Source organism: Stegostoma tigrinum, chromosome 3 (genome assembly GCF_030684315.1).
Source record: "Stegostoma tigrinum isolate sSteTig4 chromosome 3, sSteTig4.hap1, whole genome shotgun sequence".
NCBI lineage: Eukaryota > Metazoa > Chordata > Chondrichthyes > Orectolobiformes > Stegostomatidae > Stegostoma > Stegostoma tigrinum.
The window spans coordinates 5,458,208-5,474,764 of record NC_081356.1 but is presented as its reverse complement, the minus strand read 5'-3'; the positions used below and the strand labels follow the sequence as shown (position 1 = coordinate 5,474,764).

At 41.2% G+C, this 16,557-nt stretch overlaps 1 protein-coding gene across 4 annotated transcripts in view; it reads left to right on the top strand.

Moving 5' to 3' along the window:
• Positions 1 to 16,557, top strand: part of glis3 (GLIS family zinc finger 3) — a 551,634-nt gene that overhangs the window by 363,940 nt on the left and 171,137 nt on the right. For all 4 annotated transcript variants that reach the window (XM_059642762.1, XM_048528094.2, XM_048528092.2 and 1 more), the window contains exon 6: positions 2,896 to 3,006. In XM_059642762.1, the coding sequence (XP_059498745.1) occupies positions 2,896 to 3,006 (111 nt within the window). The remainder of the gene's footprint in view (positions 1 to 2,895; positions 3,007 to 16,557) is intronic.

Below are 16,557 nucleotides of genomic sequence, written 5' to 3'. Positions count from 1 at the left end.
GAGACTGGTTAACATAGTTAGTTCAATGATGAGAGTGTGCTTCAGAATAGTGCCAATGGTTTCCTTTTCTGGCTGAGATATATATAGGAATGGCATCTTCTTCCTGCTCCTGAGGGGACAAGCTAGTGGCAAACCACCAACAGCGAAACATGCCAAGAAACTGGCTCAAGATGAAGTATCAGCAAGCAATGAGCACTCACTTGAAAGGAGTAGAAGTGCCTGTATCAACATAGTTTTATGAGGAGTCCCAGACCTGTATTCACTTATGTGAGTAACAGTAATTTCTAAACAATAATCTAAAGTGTAACAGAGTGCAGTCTAGAGGATAGGAGCTGCCTTTGAGGTTGAACTGTTCCAAGATGCAGAAAAGTGAAGATAGACCGGGATTGTCCAAGTCCAGTTCTTTACTCATTACAAAATTTATGAACTTCCCATATTTCCTAACATCAACTAATGAGATTGGCTGCTCAAGTTGCAGCACAAGTTCTCATCTCAAACATTAATGTTCAGTTATTTTGCTTCCAATAATCATAATGAGTGCAGGAACCTGAAAAATAGTTATAGCCCATCTGGCTGGACATTGTACAGTTTCCACACCTCACTTACTGTTGTAAAGTTCAGTACAGATCAGTGTAAAATATTGGGATATCTTCCCTTGGCGTCAATGACAGACTAAATATGTGAGCAACATGTGGAAGCTCCAAAGTGCAACAAAGCAATAAGGGGGTTCTGTTGCAACTAGGTTGAAGCAGCATTAATGATAGAGAAGCAGAGATTACAAAATTGAATTTGGCTATTCAACTAAACCAGTTTACTTCAGAATTACCCTCCATATGATCACCTAGCTCTAATTACACTTAACTATCCTGTTCCCTCTTGCTTCACCCCTCTAATCCAATCTTGAATATTTCTATAGGTTCTGTCAAAACCACTAAGTGAGGAAGACAATTCCACAATTTCACAACTCTCTTTGCCCCCTTTGCCCTCTATTCTAAATCTCTCACTTAATCTTGCATCAATGGCCCTTGGATGCAAATCTCCTAACTACTGGAGATGATTGTGCAATTATTGCTTCTGACCCGCACTTTTAAACAGCTCTGTTACATTATTCTCCCCAAGTCACATTGTTCTAACAAGCAAAGCACAGTTTTTTTTTGCCTCTCTACACAGAATAACATTTCTCTAATTATTTAAAATTGCTCGCATTTGGACATATTCTGAACCTCACACTTTAGGAAATACGCCAAAGCATCAGAGAGAACACAGAGAAGATTTAGCAGAATTAATCTAGCATGACGAATTTCAGTTTTACAGAGATTTGAGAATCTGATATTGCTCTTCTTAAAATGACATAACTTAAGGGTAGATTTGGTAGAAGTGTTTAGAATGATAAAGGTCAATGGGTCAATAAGAAGAGATTATTTCTGGATTCAGGCGGTTTGGTAGCTAAAGGAAGTTTTCTTTATTCATTGATAGGGTGAGGGTGTCACTGGCTAGGCCAGCATTTATTGCTCATTCCTAATTGCCCAGAGGACATTTAAGAGTCAACCACATTGCTGTGGGTCTGAAGTCACAATAAGACCAGACCAGGTAAATTGGCAGTTTCCTTCCCTAAAGGACATTAATGAATGAGACGGGTTTTTCCTGACAATTGGCGATGGTTTCATCATGAGGCTCTTAACTTCAGATATTTATTGATTTCAAATTCCACCATCTGTCACAGTGGGATTTGAACCCAAGACCCTAGGACATTACGTAGTTCCCTGGATTAACAATCCAGCGATAGTATCACTAGGCCACTACATCCCCTGTACAGATTACAGATTAAAGCCAATGGCAAAAGAAACCAGTAAGAGTGGAAGATACAGGAAGAGGGCGAGGGAAGCCACAGATTTTCATTTTAAATAGAGACATTATTCAATTGTGGAAGATCCTGCCTGAAGTGGAAAAATAGATTCAGTTGTGATCTTCAATAGGGAATTAATGATATACTCAAAAATGAAGAATTTATGATGATACTGAAGTGAGATGAATGATATAGTTCTGGCAAGGAGCCAGCACAAGCAGGTAGGTCAAGTCACCTCCTTCTGTGTTAAGATTCTATGACCAGCTACCTTCCCCCATAAATTAAATAACAGTAATTGTGCTATTTCATAAAGTTAGTCTCTGCTGTTTAAGTAATAACTGATCAGTAGTGCTTCCCCAAGAGAGTTGGCTCCATTTAAGTTGTTGCTATGTCAGATGACAAGTGTACTGACTAATGAGCTCAATTAAATTGCTTTGAAAAACTTGACAAACCTTCTAAAACCTCAGTGTGTGTCAGGACTAATTTCTTATTTCTACCTTTGTTTTCTGTCTTTCCTAGCAGATTTTATTTTCTCTCATAGTGATCAGATACTATTACATGGACCTTTCTGCTGTTTCTTGAGCTGAAACCCTAAATACTTTCTCTTGCTAATCGTTTCTGACTATGCCGCAGAGTCTCAGAGACTGAAATAATTGTAAGTATATAATTACAATAATTACAGAAGTCGGCTGCAAGTTTTCACTGAAAAATAAAATAAATTCACAAAGATGGCAAAAGGTACAAGAGAACAAAATTTATTCAAATCTTGACAGTACATTTTTCTGTTAGGGAATGCATGCCATTTTGTTCAATGGTTAAGAACTCTATGAGGTTTCACATTTGCATTTGGAAAATGGGTGTTTCCCTGTGATCTTTGACTTATGCCTGAGTTCCTGTATGCCTGACTCCAGGTGATGGTGGTTAGTCTGAGATCAGATTGGTGGACTGTTCAGCAGAATGTTGCTGACCTGAGTTTTTGACTTAACACTTCATGTTGAGCAAACTTGCGCTGCACGAAAGCTGATGCCTCTTTCCTCCCTCTGTTTCAGAAACCTTACGCATGTCAGATCCCAGGTTGCACTAAACGGTACACTGACCCAAGCTCTCTCAGAAAGCACGTGAAGGCACATTCCACAAAAGAACAGCAGGCGAGAAAAAAGGTGAGTAAATTCAAGAGGATAGAAGCAATGGATTGTGATCAACAGGAATATTCATTCTGTTTTTATTGTACAAGTACAGTCCTTCTTTCAAAGCTTAAATTTACTTTCAATGTAAGATGCAATTCCTTAGTTCTGGATGCATAATCCACATTACTCAGGAATACAATGAAGGCAAAGCCCTTGCTGCATTTGAAATGCCCCACTGGTTCTAGTAAGCCTGTATTATTATTTATGTTAGTGGACAACGTTTTTTCTTTAATTTGCGACATCAGAGAAAGCAGATTCTGCTAATGCTGGTGGTAATTGACTAACAGATTTACAATTTAGCAGACTAAATCCTTAGCAAGATACAAAACAATAAAAATCTCTGTGCATCTGACAGGCAAACCTACTCCTTTATGAAGCTGGATACTGCATGCCCCGATAGTAAAATGTGAGGCTGGATGAACACAGCAGGCCAAGCAGCATCTTGTGCTCCTGAGATGCTGCTTGGCCTGCTGTGTTCATCCAGCCTCACATTTTACTATCTTGGAATCTCCAGCATCTGCAGTTCCCATTATCTCTGATACTGCATGCCCCTACTGGATATGTCTTCAGACTGTGGTATGTAATCCAAAGTAGACAAACAGGAGGCTGGAAGAACACAGCAAGCCAGGCAGCATCTGGAAGAAAGGAGCAGTCAATATTTTGAGTATTACCCTTCTTCAGTCCTGACTGCTCCTTGTCTCCAAATACTGCCTGTCTTGCTATGTTCTTTCAGCCTCCTGTTTGTCTAACCGGACTTCAGGACACGTAGTTTTTTAGTCTCTGTATGTAATACAGGCAGGTTAGCTAGTTCATCACCTTCCTCCTAAGTACCATAATACGGTAAGTAAATAAATAATGAAGGATCAAGCTCAATTAATCCCAATAGCACGCTGTGTCAAAATGCAGCTGAAATGGCAGATCATTTTTTAAAACAGGCTTATAAAGGCATGCACTATCTTGCTATCTGCACTATCACTTCCCGAGCTTTCTAAACTCTCCCTACCCTGATATCCTGGGCCTGCCTGACTCTAGGATCCACGACATCATCTTTGTAATGTTTGTCTACTGTATCAGCAATGTTCACTGCTGAGAGTGGCCACTACCGAGTTCTTGATCCTTACAGCAGTTAGGGATTGCTGGGAGGACAGGGGAATGGGAGAGTTGTGTTAAGAGCAGGGAACAGTCTGAAGCATAATCTTCACTCCCTGAAATTACAGGCAAGGAGCCTTCTACAGTACTGAAAACAAAAAGTGCTGGAAATCACAGCGGGTCAGGCAGCATCCATGAAGAGAGAGCAAGCTAACGTTTCAATTTGAGATGACACTTCATCAGAGCCTTCTTCAGCCATCTGAGGAGCAATGTGCAAGGGGCTTAACATTCATATATTCCAATGTAAAAGCTGCAGATTTCAGTTTGAAAGATTGGTTAGTGCCACAGTGTGCAAAAATGTATAGAATGCCTTTATATCTGTCAACTGATTAGGCATACTCCTAAAAGTGGAACTGAATCAGGGTAGGTTCCTGCAACAATCCTTGGTCCACACTAGATTAAAGGCCCTAAGGGCAGCGGAATTGGTCTGTGGATTCCTCCAAGAGGGAGGAGAAGCTGTTAGCCCAGGATCCATGACCTGCTCCTGCTCCAGTCACTTACATAAGAACATGTGACCGAGGAGCAGGAGCAGACAAATCAGCACCTTGACTCTGCTCTGCCTATGAGTGACCTAGCATGTGCTTTTAAATGAAAATTCAAACACTCCGCATTTCTATTCCAAGCTTATTTATTACCCACCATTACCATGGAAGAATAAATAAAAGTTGCCATTGTCTTACCAGTCCACAGGGCTGCTCTCTCATGAGAGATGAATGACAGGTGATGGTTTAACCTGAGGGTCAACACTGCTCAGGTGAGGGGATTCTTTCTCAACAACCTTCAACAGCGCAAGAATTGAACCCTGCATTATTCTGCCAAACAAACCAGCTGTTCAGCCAACTGAGCTAACTGACCCCCCACAATAGAAAGACGGGCTGTAACTGGATGGCAGCCAGTGGACAGGGGAGGAAAATCTCATACTGAATAAAACATGATGATAAGCATTGATAAGTATTTTAATAATAATTATGCATGATCAGATGGAACTACTATACATGGCTCATTCTGAATTGCAGAGATAAGGTTTCCTTTCAACAACAAATCATCGGCCTCTTTCCTTAATGTATTCAGCCACCAGCTGGTGAGACAAGATATTATTTCCAACACAATACATTCCTCAAACCTTCCTTGGTCGAGCTATCAGGTATTTGGAATTTGTTTGTGCAAAGGAGATCTTTGCTGAATCATTCCAATGCAATTTCTTGCCCAGCCCTTTCTATGGTTTGACATTCTGTGTTTCTATATTAGATGAACAAGTAATCATGTCTCAAATTTTACTTCTAAGGGTATCAATTCATGGAATGTATTGGTTTGTACTCTGTGTTTGCAGGTAGGAATAGAAATAGACCATCCAACCCATCAAGAAGTCGCACCAGCTTGTACAGATCCCACCTGATCCCAATTCCTTAGAATTCTGTCCCTCCTACATCACTTTTCCACATTTGCATCCAAAAGATCTATCCTCCTGGTCTCATGCTCACACTGGCAGCGATCTTAAGGGAACAATTCTCAAGATCCACTTTTCACTTCCTTCCTAACTGCCTGAATTCTGTTTTCAGGACCTCATCCCTTTTACTACCAATGCCATTGATCATGCCTTCTGGCTCATTCCTTCTCCCAGAAAAATGTCCTGCAGCTCTTCAATGACATGGTAGCAGAGAGGCAACAATACCTGTCTTATCCCTGACAAAGGAATTCTCTATCACTGATAATGGGAACTGCAGATGCTGGAGAATCCAAGATAACAAAGTGTGGAGCTGGATGAAGACAGCAGGCCAAGCAGCATCTCAGGAGCACAAAAGCTGACATTTCGGGCCTAGACCCTTCATCAGAGAGCTCTCACACTTTGTTATCTTGAATTCTCTATCACTATTGCTTTTCCAATCTGTTGCTGCTTCCCCTGCACAGCTGAGTCTTCCATGGTGGCCAGGGCTATGCTTCTGGGTGCACGCTCCTGAGGAACCATCCGCCTCACTATTTTTCAAAAAGGAATTTGTAACATGATAGACTCCTGCACCTACCTGGTTAAAAGGCTCCCACAAATTTGAATCCTGAGCTTCTTTGGAGGTACAGCTGTAGATACAAACTGGATATTCTGATGCAGGTCCTTTGGTCCACAGGACAGTAAATGGCCTGGGACACCTGAGGGTGGTAGGAATCTGCAACTTGCTGTCTGTACGGGTGGAAGAGGCAGAGACCACATAACATTTAAGAAGTATTTAGATGTGCACTTGCGATGCCAATGCATACAAGGCTGTATGCCACATGCTAGAAAATGGGATTTGAATATTAGATGGTTGTTATAGGCTGCCACAGATTCAATGAGCTGAATCTGTGCTGTAAACTCTATGAGCACAATCAGCTGCAGGCATGTCCAAGGAAGCCTGAGACAATGAGGCTGACAGGGAAAGCCAAGGTCGGGAGAAATTCACAGATCCTTTCAGGGTGCCGGAGGATCACTCTAGATACACAATCTCTATGAGATTACTTTCAAACTTGCCTCTCTACACCAAGCCCGTTCAGTTGCACTCTAAAAATAACAACTGGAATATTATGTAGAGAACTGGATATGCACATTTGAGGTTGTTTTCCTGAAACAGTGTTTTAAATGCTTTGAGATGGGTGCTTATTCCAAATTTCACCGACCACAACAGTGGAGTTAGCAAAGCAATCACCATATAAGGATATACTACATTTAGGAAGATAGACAAAACAGGAAAAGGAGGTCAGAAAGGAAGCAAAAGAAGTGGCTTATAAGAATGCTAGATATAGTTGTAAGCCTGGGGTTTGGGATCAATTTGGGACCCACTCAATGGACACCAAGAAGCAGATAGGGAAACAGAAAGGAAGATATGAATGTAAACTAGCTAGGATCATAAAGACTGACTTAAAAGCTTTCGATACCTGAAAAGAAAAAGAGAATGGTGAGCCCACTAAAGGTAGGGACAAGAGAATTTATTGCTGAGAACAGGCAAATAGTGGAAAAATGAAACATGAAGGTAGCAAATGTAACCTCATTATTTAAGAAGGGAGGAAGAATATGTTGGCCTTGGAGAGACTACAACATAGGTTTACAAGAGTGAAACCTGGACTTAAGGGGTTAAGTTGTGAGGAGACATTATACAAATTAGGCCTGTTTTCTCCAGAACTTAGAAGGTTATGGGTAATCTGATCAAAGTCTTCGAACTATTAACACAAAAAGGCATGGTTGATAAAGATAAACTATTTCTACTGATTGGAGATTTCAGAAAAAGGGGGCATTGTCCAAAACCTAGGGCCAGGCCTTTCAGGAGAGACGTTAGGAAGACGTTCTGCACACAAAGAGTGCTAGATGTTTGGCACTCTTGTTCACAAACAGCAGTGGATGTTAGATCATTTGTTAATTTTAAATCTGAGATAGATGAATCGTTTGTTAAGCAAAGGTATTAAGGGATATGGGCCAAAGACAGCCATGATCTCAATGATAGCAGAACAGACTCAATGGACTGAATAGTCTATTCTAGATCCTGTATTCCAAAGAGGGAAAATGGAGAATAACAGATCTGTTAGCTTGACATCACAGTAGAGAAAACATTAGAATGTTTTATAAAGGATATGATTACTGAAATTTAGGAGAAGAATGGCAGAATTTGGTAGAATCTGTGGAAATCATATTTGGTTAATGCTTTGGATTTTGAGAATGTTACTTCTGGCACAGGCAGAGGAGAATCAGTCGCTGTTTCTGTGTTTGCATTTTCAGAAGACCTTTGATAAGACTGAATGAAAGTAGCTAATAAAATTAGACAACAGGGATTTGGAAAGATATTGATTGATTGATTTATTGTCATGTGTACCAGAGGACAATGAAAAGCTTTGATTACAAGCCATACAGGCAGATCATAGTCAGCAATGTTGTAAAAATACTTAGACAGCGGCATACAGGTTACACTGCACAGGGCGGATCCTAGGCAAGATCAATGTTAGCAAGATCAGCATTATTTGAAGTTAGAGAGTCCATTCATCAGTCTAATAATGGCCAGGAAGAAGCCATTCTTGAACCCGCTGGTAAGTGTGTTTAAGCTTCTGTATCTTCTGCCTGATGGAAGAGGTTGTAGGAGATCATTGTTTTGGTGTGCTGGGTCTTTGATGATGTTGGCAGCCTTTCCACCTCAATGAGTCATATAATTGGTGTCCATGGATGGAAGGTGAAATGTGGAGCTTGGTTGGATTAAGCATTGTCTTAGGCTAATAGTGCAGTTCCTTGGATATGGTCTTCAACATTGACCTTCTCTACTCATGCTTAATGATTTAGCATTTTGTAGCTTCTGTCTGTGTCCTTGAGCATTGACTCATTATATTGATCTCTACAGTAGCCATCTCCCACTGTCTTCTGAATGTATCTAAGGGCCTTACTGGCCCATTATAAATGGCACGCTGTCTCTTCCTTTGCATCCTTTCTGCAAAAACCTCCAGAGCAACACACAAGTCTTGGAGCCAACCTTCCCCTGTGTTGTGCAATACTGTTGCATTTTTCTCTGTGTCAACTCACAAAGGACTCTCAGAGCCTGTGCCAACCTTTAATGCCAGGTTAGCCTCAAGAAGTGCAAGATGGAATTGTTTTGTCACCCAGCTAATCAATATGCTGACTGACTGTTGCAGTCATGTAAAACACAAGGCAAAATGTCATGTACTGCCTGCATTACAGCCAATGAAGACAGCTTAAGCATGTATTGTGAATCCTACCATCAAAGCCAGCATCAATTAACCTTACCTTCTGTGTCACACCGTTACACTTTTGGTTCAGAAATTTGGGTCTGGATGCTAAAGTAAATCAGGACAGAAGTATCTTGGTTGTGGTGGGGAGACGAGGTAGTGGTTGAAGTCTTATCAAGCTGTTTCTTGACCCAAACACAACTCCAACCTGCCTGCTTCTGGCTTTAACTGATGCTAAAAATGTGGATGAGTAACCATCACATTTCAAACAGGCAGGTTGAAAAGTTAACTGTAGTATTGATGCTGCAAATTTTCTTTACGTAAACCTTCTCCAACTTGCACATGGTTGACTAAGGGTCTGAGAGTTTGAGAATCCAGCAGTGTCACTGAAACAGGAACGTGTTGCTGATGTAAGCACACTGAATCCAGCTTCCCACCTGAGAAGCCTCCAAAATTCCTGTCATCTCCCATCTCAAAAGCCCTCTGACCCACCATGTGACCTTTGGTTTCCCCCTACACAGGCTCATGATCTTCACAGGCCATTCTATAATTGGCAGCCTACCCAACTTATTGAGGAATATTTTGGGCTTTCTGAGACATTGACTAGAGAACTACAGAAACAGTGGTCTTAGTATTACCTGAGTATATCTGTGTACACTAAGTCAATTTGTAAATTCCTGACAGTTGACTAAAAGCAAGCCCTTATAAAGTGAGTTATCAACTCACCTGATACTAATGTTGTGGAAAGTTAGTCTGTCATCCAAAGTGAGCTGTAGTGCTGACTCTAGTGATGACAATTTCATCGTTTTGACACCAAAGTGTCAAGCTCACGACAACAGGAGATACTGGAGAATCCAAGATAACAAAGTGTGGAGCTGGATGAACACAGCAGGCCAAGCAGCATCTCAGGAGCACAAAAGCTGACGTTTTGGGCCTAGACCCTCTGATGGAGGGTCTAGGCCCGAAACATCAGCTTTTGTGTTCCTGTGATGCTGCTTGGCCTGCTGTGTTCATCCAGTTTCACACTTTGTTATCTCACAACAACGGGACCTTAATTACTTTATTAGTGCCACTGAAAATTCAAGCTTAATGTATAAATTTTGGCATCAAATGTGGAGGTAACATCTTAGCCAATTTTAACAAAAGGTTTGGTATTTAAAGCCAAAGTTCACATTTAATTTTGTTCGTAAAATTTCTGGACATCAATTTAGATTCAGGTGAAATTATCACACATTGTATTTATAGAAAGTATTATTCCTTTATATTGTGAAGTAAACATAATTTTAAAACAAAGAAATATTGCAACACAGACATTAATCTATCACAAGGACAGCTTCACAATTAACTAATGAAACATACTGACCATTGGCATCTACTGACAATTTTTGCCAATTTTTTTAAAAAAACTAATTCCATCTCCAATGAACTCACTCACATATGTCATATAGATGGATGAGTGCAGTTTCAAGGCTATAATTTCATTTGGGAGGTTGGATAATTATGTGAAATTGTTCTACCTTAATAGATTGCTTGAAACTTCTAGCAAGATTTTAAACTTATAACCAATCCCTGGTAGCTATTATCTATAAGCAATATATTATTTTCTCAATCCATCCTCTCTTAATCTCTTGTCTTCTTTGTTATCCCCAAGTGCAGTCCCTCACACTTCTCTGGATTGGATTCTATTTGTTCATTTGTGCCCACCAGAGCAATCAATTCCTAATCTCAGGGAGTCTATTGCTTTCATTCTCACTATCAACTACACAGTCAATTTTGGTATCAAACTTCTTCATTATGTAGCATAGAAAAGCAATTTATTGTCACTTGTATTTATGAAAACACAGTGAGATCGGTATAAGGTGCTACAATTCAGCACCATTTTAATTAAGGTAATTATATTTTAAAAAATTGAGACAAAGTCAGGACAAAGTTCACCTTTTTATTCCCTCCACAGCTCCTGGCTTTATGAGGTGGCTACAGGTACCAGAGTACAATGAAAAGCTTTGTTTACAAACAATACAGTCAGATCATAGTCAGCAAGGATGTACAGGTCAAAGGTTGTAAAAACACTTAGACAGAGGCAAACAGATTTCGTTGCACAGGGAATATGCTAGGCGTGATCAATGTCAGGAAGATCAGCATTATTTGAAGTTAGCAAGTCCATTCATCAGTCTAGGTGGCTATGGAACATCACTGCTAAGAATGCCAAAGCAAGGATTTCTGGACCAGGCACACCACACTGGCAACACTGTCAAAGCAAGGAGGGACAGACCAAAATACACCAAGCCACCGATGCTGAAGCTGGCTCTCAAGCCAATTCTGTTGCTGCCCAAAGCTGCAGCATAGCCCCCATAGCCACAAGGAATGAACCGGGACCGCCATGCCACCACCGGTAGAGCCACCACTGCACCGCCACCAGGAGGATCAGACCAGCCCCACCAACAACGAAGCCTTCAATAAAGCTGCAGCCACAAGGGACAGACACCGAGATCCACCAACATCGTTGCTGCCTCACTAGGCCAACGCAGGCATCTCCCTCTACCACTCCCACAGAAAAGAAGAAAAGGTGGACTTTGATTCAAAAGAGAAATGAAGAAAAGGAGAAACAAACCAAAACAAAACACGGAAGAATGTCATCGGCCAGGTGAGGAGGAACGTGCAGGCACAGAGCCCAAACACTTCCTCCCTGCCACTGCCACCACGTTGTACCCTTCATTTTTGTCTAAATCATTCATCCATATCATAGGAACCAAGGGGACCAGTTTGGAACCCTGCAGGACCCTCTAGAAACAGCCTTTCAGTCACAAAGGCAGCTATTTCTCATGACCCTTTCCTCTCTGACACTGGGCCAATGTTGGATACGGCAAGTCAATTTAAAAGTAATGACAAGAATTATTTTAATACACTTTAATTTCATTAGCTATAGGCTGAAGAAATGAAAATGAATTTATTTTCTATCAAAGATACCAGTTGTTACCAGAAGCGCACACTCTGTACCTTCCATTATGCGTATTTAAACGAGGTGAGGAGGATGTCATGGGCTGGTGGTATTATTACTGCACTGTTAATCCAGAGATGCAGATGATGTTCTGGGCAACTAGGGACAGACAATAAATGCTGGCCTAGCCAGTGATACCCACAGCCCATGAATGAATGAAAAAAAACCATGGCAACACAGGCAACATCCTCCACACAGAGGTAGTAAGATAACCCCAAGAAGCAATGTGGTTAACTACCACCAGTCTGATGGAACACTGTTACAAAAGACAGTCAGTTCACCTCCACTCTCAGCTTCACCACCATTCAGCCGAGCAGAAGTATTTCTGATATGAAGCAGCCATCAATTGGTTGGAATTTGATACCAAGCAGAAACAGGAAAATGTATATAACTGCAGTTTAGCAACTTCAACCCTGAAATCATGATATCGCAAGTGTATCGGGACATTGTAAAGGAGCAGAGGCATAACAGTCATTTTCTCATTGTGCAGCCAGTCCCCTGTGAAAATATGCATGTTGCAGTTATTTTGTGTTACAATAATTTATCAAGCCAAATTCTTTTAAGATGTTAAGCACCCAAGATTCTCAGTTGTCTGTCATAATTTGAATATGTTGCAATACGAACAAGCGTCATCAATTATTAAGAAACTAGAAACTTAAGTTGTGAGAATGCACTTACAGCAACCATGTAGCAAATGAACAGGCCAAGACTTTATTGTTTACATTCTCAGATAACGCACTTAGTGAAGTGAAACTGTTGATTAGTATTATGTTACAGTTTTTTTAAAGTCTGCTGCCATCTACAACACTTCCCGCGCCCTGTGTGGTTGATTTTCATTAGAGAGGGTGCTCTGCAGTGTCAATGAAGACAGTCTTCCTGGCCTGGCAAACTATCTTGTGTAGGGGCACCTCCACTTCACTGCACATGAATAAGGAGCTTTAGATCCTGTGACACTCTAATTACTTTCTTGCCTTTTGACTCTTTTTGGCATCCAAATTCATTACCTAACCAAATGTTTTGTATCACATCTTTAAGCAGCTCTGCTCGCAAATCAGTTTTACAAGGCTGCAGCAGCACATGGAATTTTTCCCCTCTCAAATCACCCCAGGAGTTCCCCGAAGTAGGCACATTCCACAGTGGAATTGACACTGCATGTCTAATTGATCCAATCCTCCAGCTCGCAGTGAGGTGGGCATGTGGATTCTGAAAAAGGCACGTCAATTGGTGCATTCCAGTCCTGCTGTCTAAGCCTCAAGATCAGAAACTCTGCTTACCTTTAGGAACTCGGGGCAATTATAAAATATGAAATGAGAAATTTCAAAAGGGTTCGACAATGTCCTCAAGATTTAGATAATAGCACAAGCTAACTTAAACGTCTGGTAACATCTAAACCTCTTTGTTTCCTCTTTCATGTGATATGCTGTCTGTTCCTGTTAGTTCTTAATATATTGTGTTATTTTTCAAAATCCACCAATATCTTGAAAATAAATGAACTATGGAACAATTTCTGCAGTGTGCAGTAGTGGTTTGACTACTGTAATGCAGACAAGTTCAAATATTTTAAGCCCTGGTGAATTCAAACTTTATCAGCAGGCTAAGTTTCTGTGGCATCTTTGTTGTTTTAGTTGAGAATTCTGGTCTTATTTTGGCATGGACAAGCATTCCCAGTTAATAACAATAAAAGCTGAAGAAACAATAAATTGTCTTAAAATTGAATTATTACTTTAATTAAACTTGAAAGATGGCATGGGGCCAAGCAATCTTGTACAAAAATGTGAAATTCATAAAATGAAAATCGCCATAAAAATTCCGTGGTGATAAAGGCTCAGTGAAGCAGTAGGTTTCCTGTGTCCTACAAATAGATAAAAGACCTCTCCTGTCACGTCCTGTTAGTCATGGATACATTTATTTAGTATGTTTACAAATGCATTTTATGTGACTTTTTGCATTATTTTCAAAAGAAAAATCATTAAAAATTATACAGAAGACAATTTACATTTTTCAGTTGAGGTTCAGCCCTAGTATAACTAATTATTTCACAAGATTATGTAACTATTCACAATACTAAGCTATATAGGATAGGTTGCCCCCTATATACTGTTCAGTTTGGTCAACAATTATATTAAAGAAACACTTCTCAAGTTACTTCCAAAAATGTACATTTGAAGAATAGTTTCCACTCTCAGAAAGACGTGAGATTAATTTCATTGTTGCGTGATTCATTAAGGTTGCAAGTTAGGTTCCATGGCTGCAGATAATGTACTGTGAAAGTGCTGAGTCTATGCCCATCTGCATATATCTCACTAATGATACAACGCATGTACAAGTGAAAGTTTTGTTGAGGTTCTAAATTACAAAGTCAGATGATAGCAAGATAACTGGCTAAAAATATGTAAGTAACTATTACAGTCCTCCAGAGGCAACAGAAACACAGTACAGGAGAAAACAAAAAATAATTGACCTGATACTGCATGGGTGCATGCAGTCAGATGATACATATTAGTGAACAAGCCATAATGTCAAGTAGTGAACATTATCCAATACTCTCTACAACGCCTCACAAAGTTACCATTTTGCAAACATTTCACTGTAAACTTCTGTGAGAGAGATCTGCCATATTCATTGGAGCACAGATTACTGAAGCAGTTTAATTCAGAATGCAAAGCCTTGTGCTCTAAATGTATTCTGTGGAACTGGGATTAGTAGGTGGTGAATCCTATAAATTTGTTTATTTAGTCTGAGATCCTACCATAACCAGTACTCACAGTGGTTATGTCTAAGTGCAGATAACAGCATGTGCCTGACAGAAAAAGAACTGCAAAAGGTAATTATCATTCTTTAGAAGAAAAGAGGATTTAATTGTCCGTCATAATAAAATGTGAGGCTGGATGAACACAGCAGCCCAAGCAGCATCTCAGGAGCACAAAAGCTGACGTTTCGGGCCTAGACCCTTCATCAGAGAGGGGGATGGGGAGAGGGAACTGGAATAAATAGGGAGAGAGGGGGAGGCGGACCGAAGATGGAGAGTAAAGAAGATAGGTGGAGAGAGTATAGGTGGGGAGGTAGGGAGGGGATAGGTCAGTCCAGGGAAGACGGACAGGTCAAGGAGGTGGGATGAGGTTAGTAGGTAGATGGGGGTGCGGCTTGGGGTGGGAGGAAGGGATGGGTGAGAGGAAGAACCGGTTAGGGAGGCAGAGACAGATTGGACTGGTTTTGGGATGCAGTGGTTGGGGGGGAAGTGCTGGGCTGGTTGTGTGGTGCAGTGGGGGGAGGGGACGAACTGGGCTGGTTTAGGGATGCAGTAGGGGAAGGGGAGATTTTGAAACTGGTGAAGTCCACATTGATACCATTGGGCTGCAGGGTTCCCAAGCGGAATATGAGTTGCTGTTCCTGCAGGAGCAGTTGCAGGAACAGCAACTCATATTCCGCTTGGGAACCCTGCAGCCATATGGTATCAATGTGGACTTCACCAGTTTCAAAATCTCCCCTTCCCCTACTGCATCCCTAAACCAGCCCAGTTCGTCCCCTCCCCCCACTGCACCACACAACCAGCCCAGCTCTTCCCCCCCACCCACTGCATCCCAAACCAGTCCAACCTGTCTCTGCCTCCCTAACCGGTTCTTCCTCTCACCCATCCCTTCCTCCCACCCCAAGCCGCACCCCCATCTACCTGCTAACCTCATCCCACCTCATTGACCTGTCCGTCTTCCCTGGACTGACCTATCCCCTCCCTACCTCCCCACCTATGCTCTCTCCACCTATCTTCTTTACTCTCCATCTTCGGTCCGCCTCCCCCTCTCTCCCTATTTATTCCAGTTTCCTCTCCCCATCCCCCTCTCTGATGAAGGGTCTAGGCCCGAAACGTCAGCTTTTGTGCTCCTGAGATGCTGCTTGGCCTGCTGTGTTCATCCAGCCTCACATTTTATTATCTTGGAATTCTCCAGCATCTGCAGTTCCCATTATCTTTAATTGTCCGTCATTTGACTCACACTTTTCAGCAAACATTCCTTCAACCTATCGTAAAGGACCTGTGCTAAATACTTTGGATGGGTCAGAAAATGTCACCAGAAATTCAACAGACAGAAAAAAGAATCGTCTGTCATTGGGTAGAGTTCTGTCTTAACAATGCAGTGCACAGCACAGGAGAATCTCTTATTGTGTGTTTTGTCACAGTTTTGGTTTGAGACAGTCTGGTCAAGAAGAATGCAAGTCAAGGACTACCTTCAATCTTATCTTCAAAGTAGCTCAATTTATTATGCTTTCATACTGACTATTAGTGTCAATAATAATCTTGTACCAAGCTCTCACTTATGGCCAAATTAATGGTGAATCTATCCTCAATATAGAACCATAGAAAATCGAGTGAACTCCACCATTCAGTCTTATCGAACACAAATGAATCTCATTAGAGGATCCCACAGATACTTATAAATTTTAACAGGATTGAACAAGTTAAACTTAGGAAGGATAGTACAATTGACCAGGGAATCCATAACAAGGGTCATAGTCGAAGAATAAGGGAAGCCCATTTAGAGCTGAGATGAGAGGAATTTCTTCACCCAGAGAGTGGTGAGCCTGTGGAATTCTCCACCACAGAATGCAGTTGAAGCCAAAGCATTATATGTACTCAAGAAGGGGTTGGGCATAGTTCTTATGGATAAAGGGTATGGGCAGAATGTGAGCAT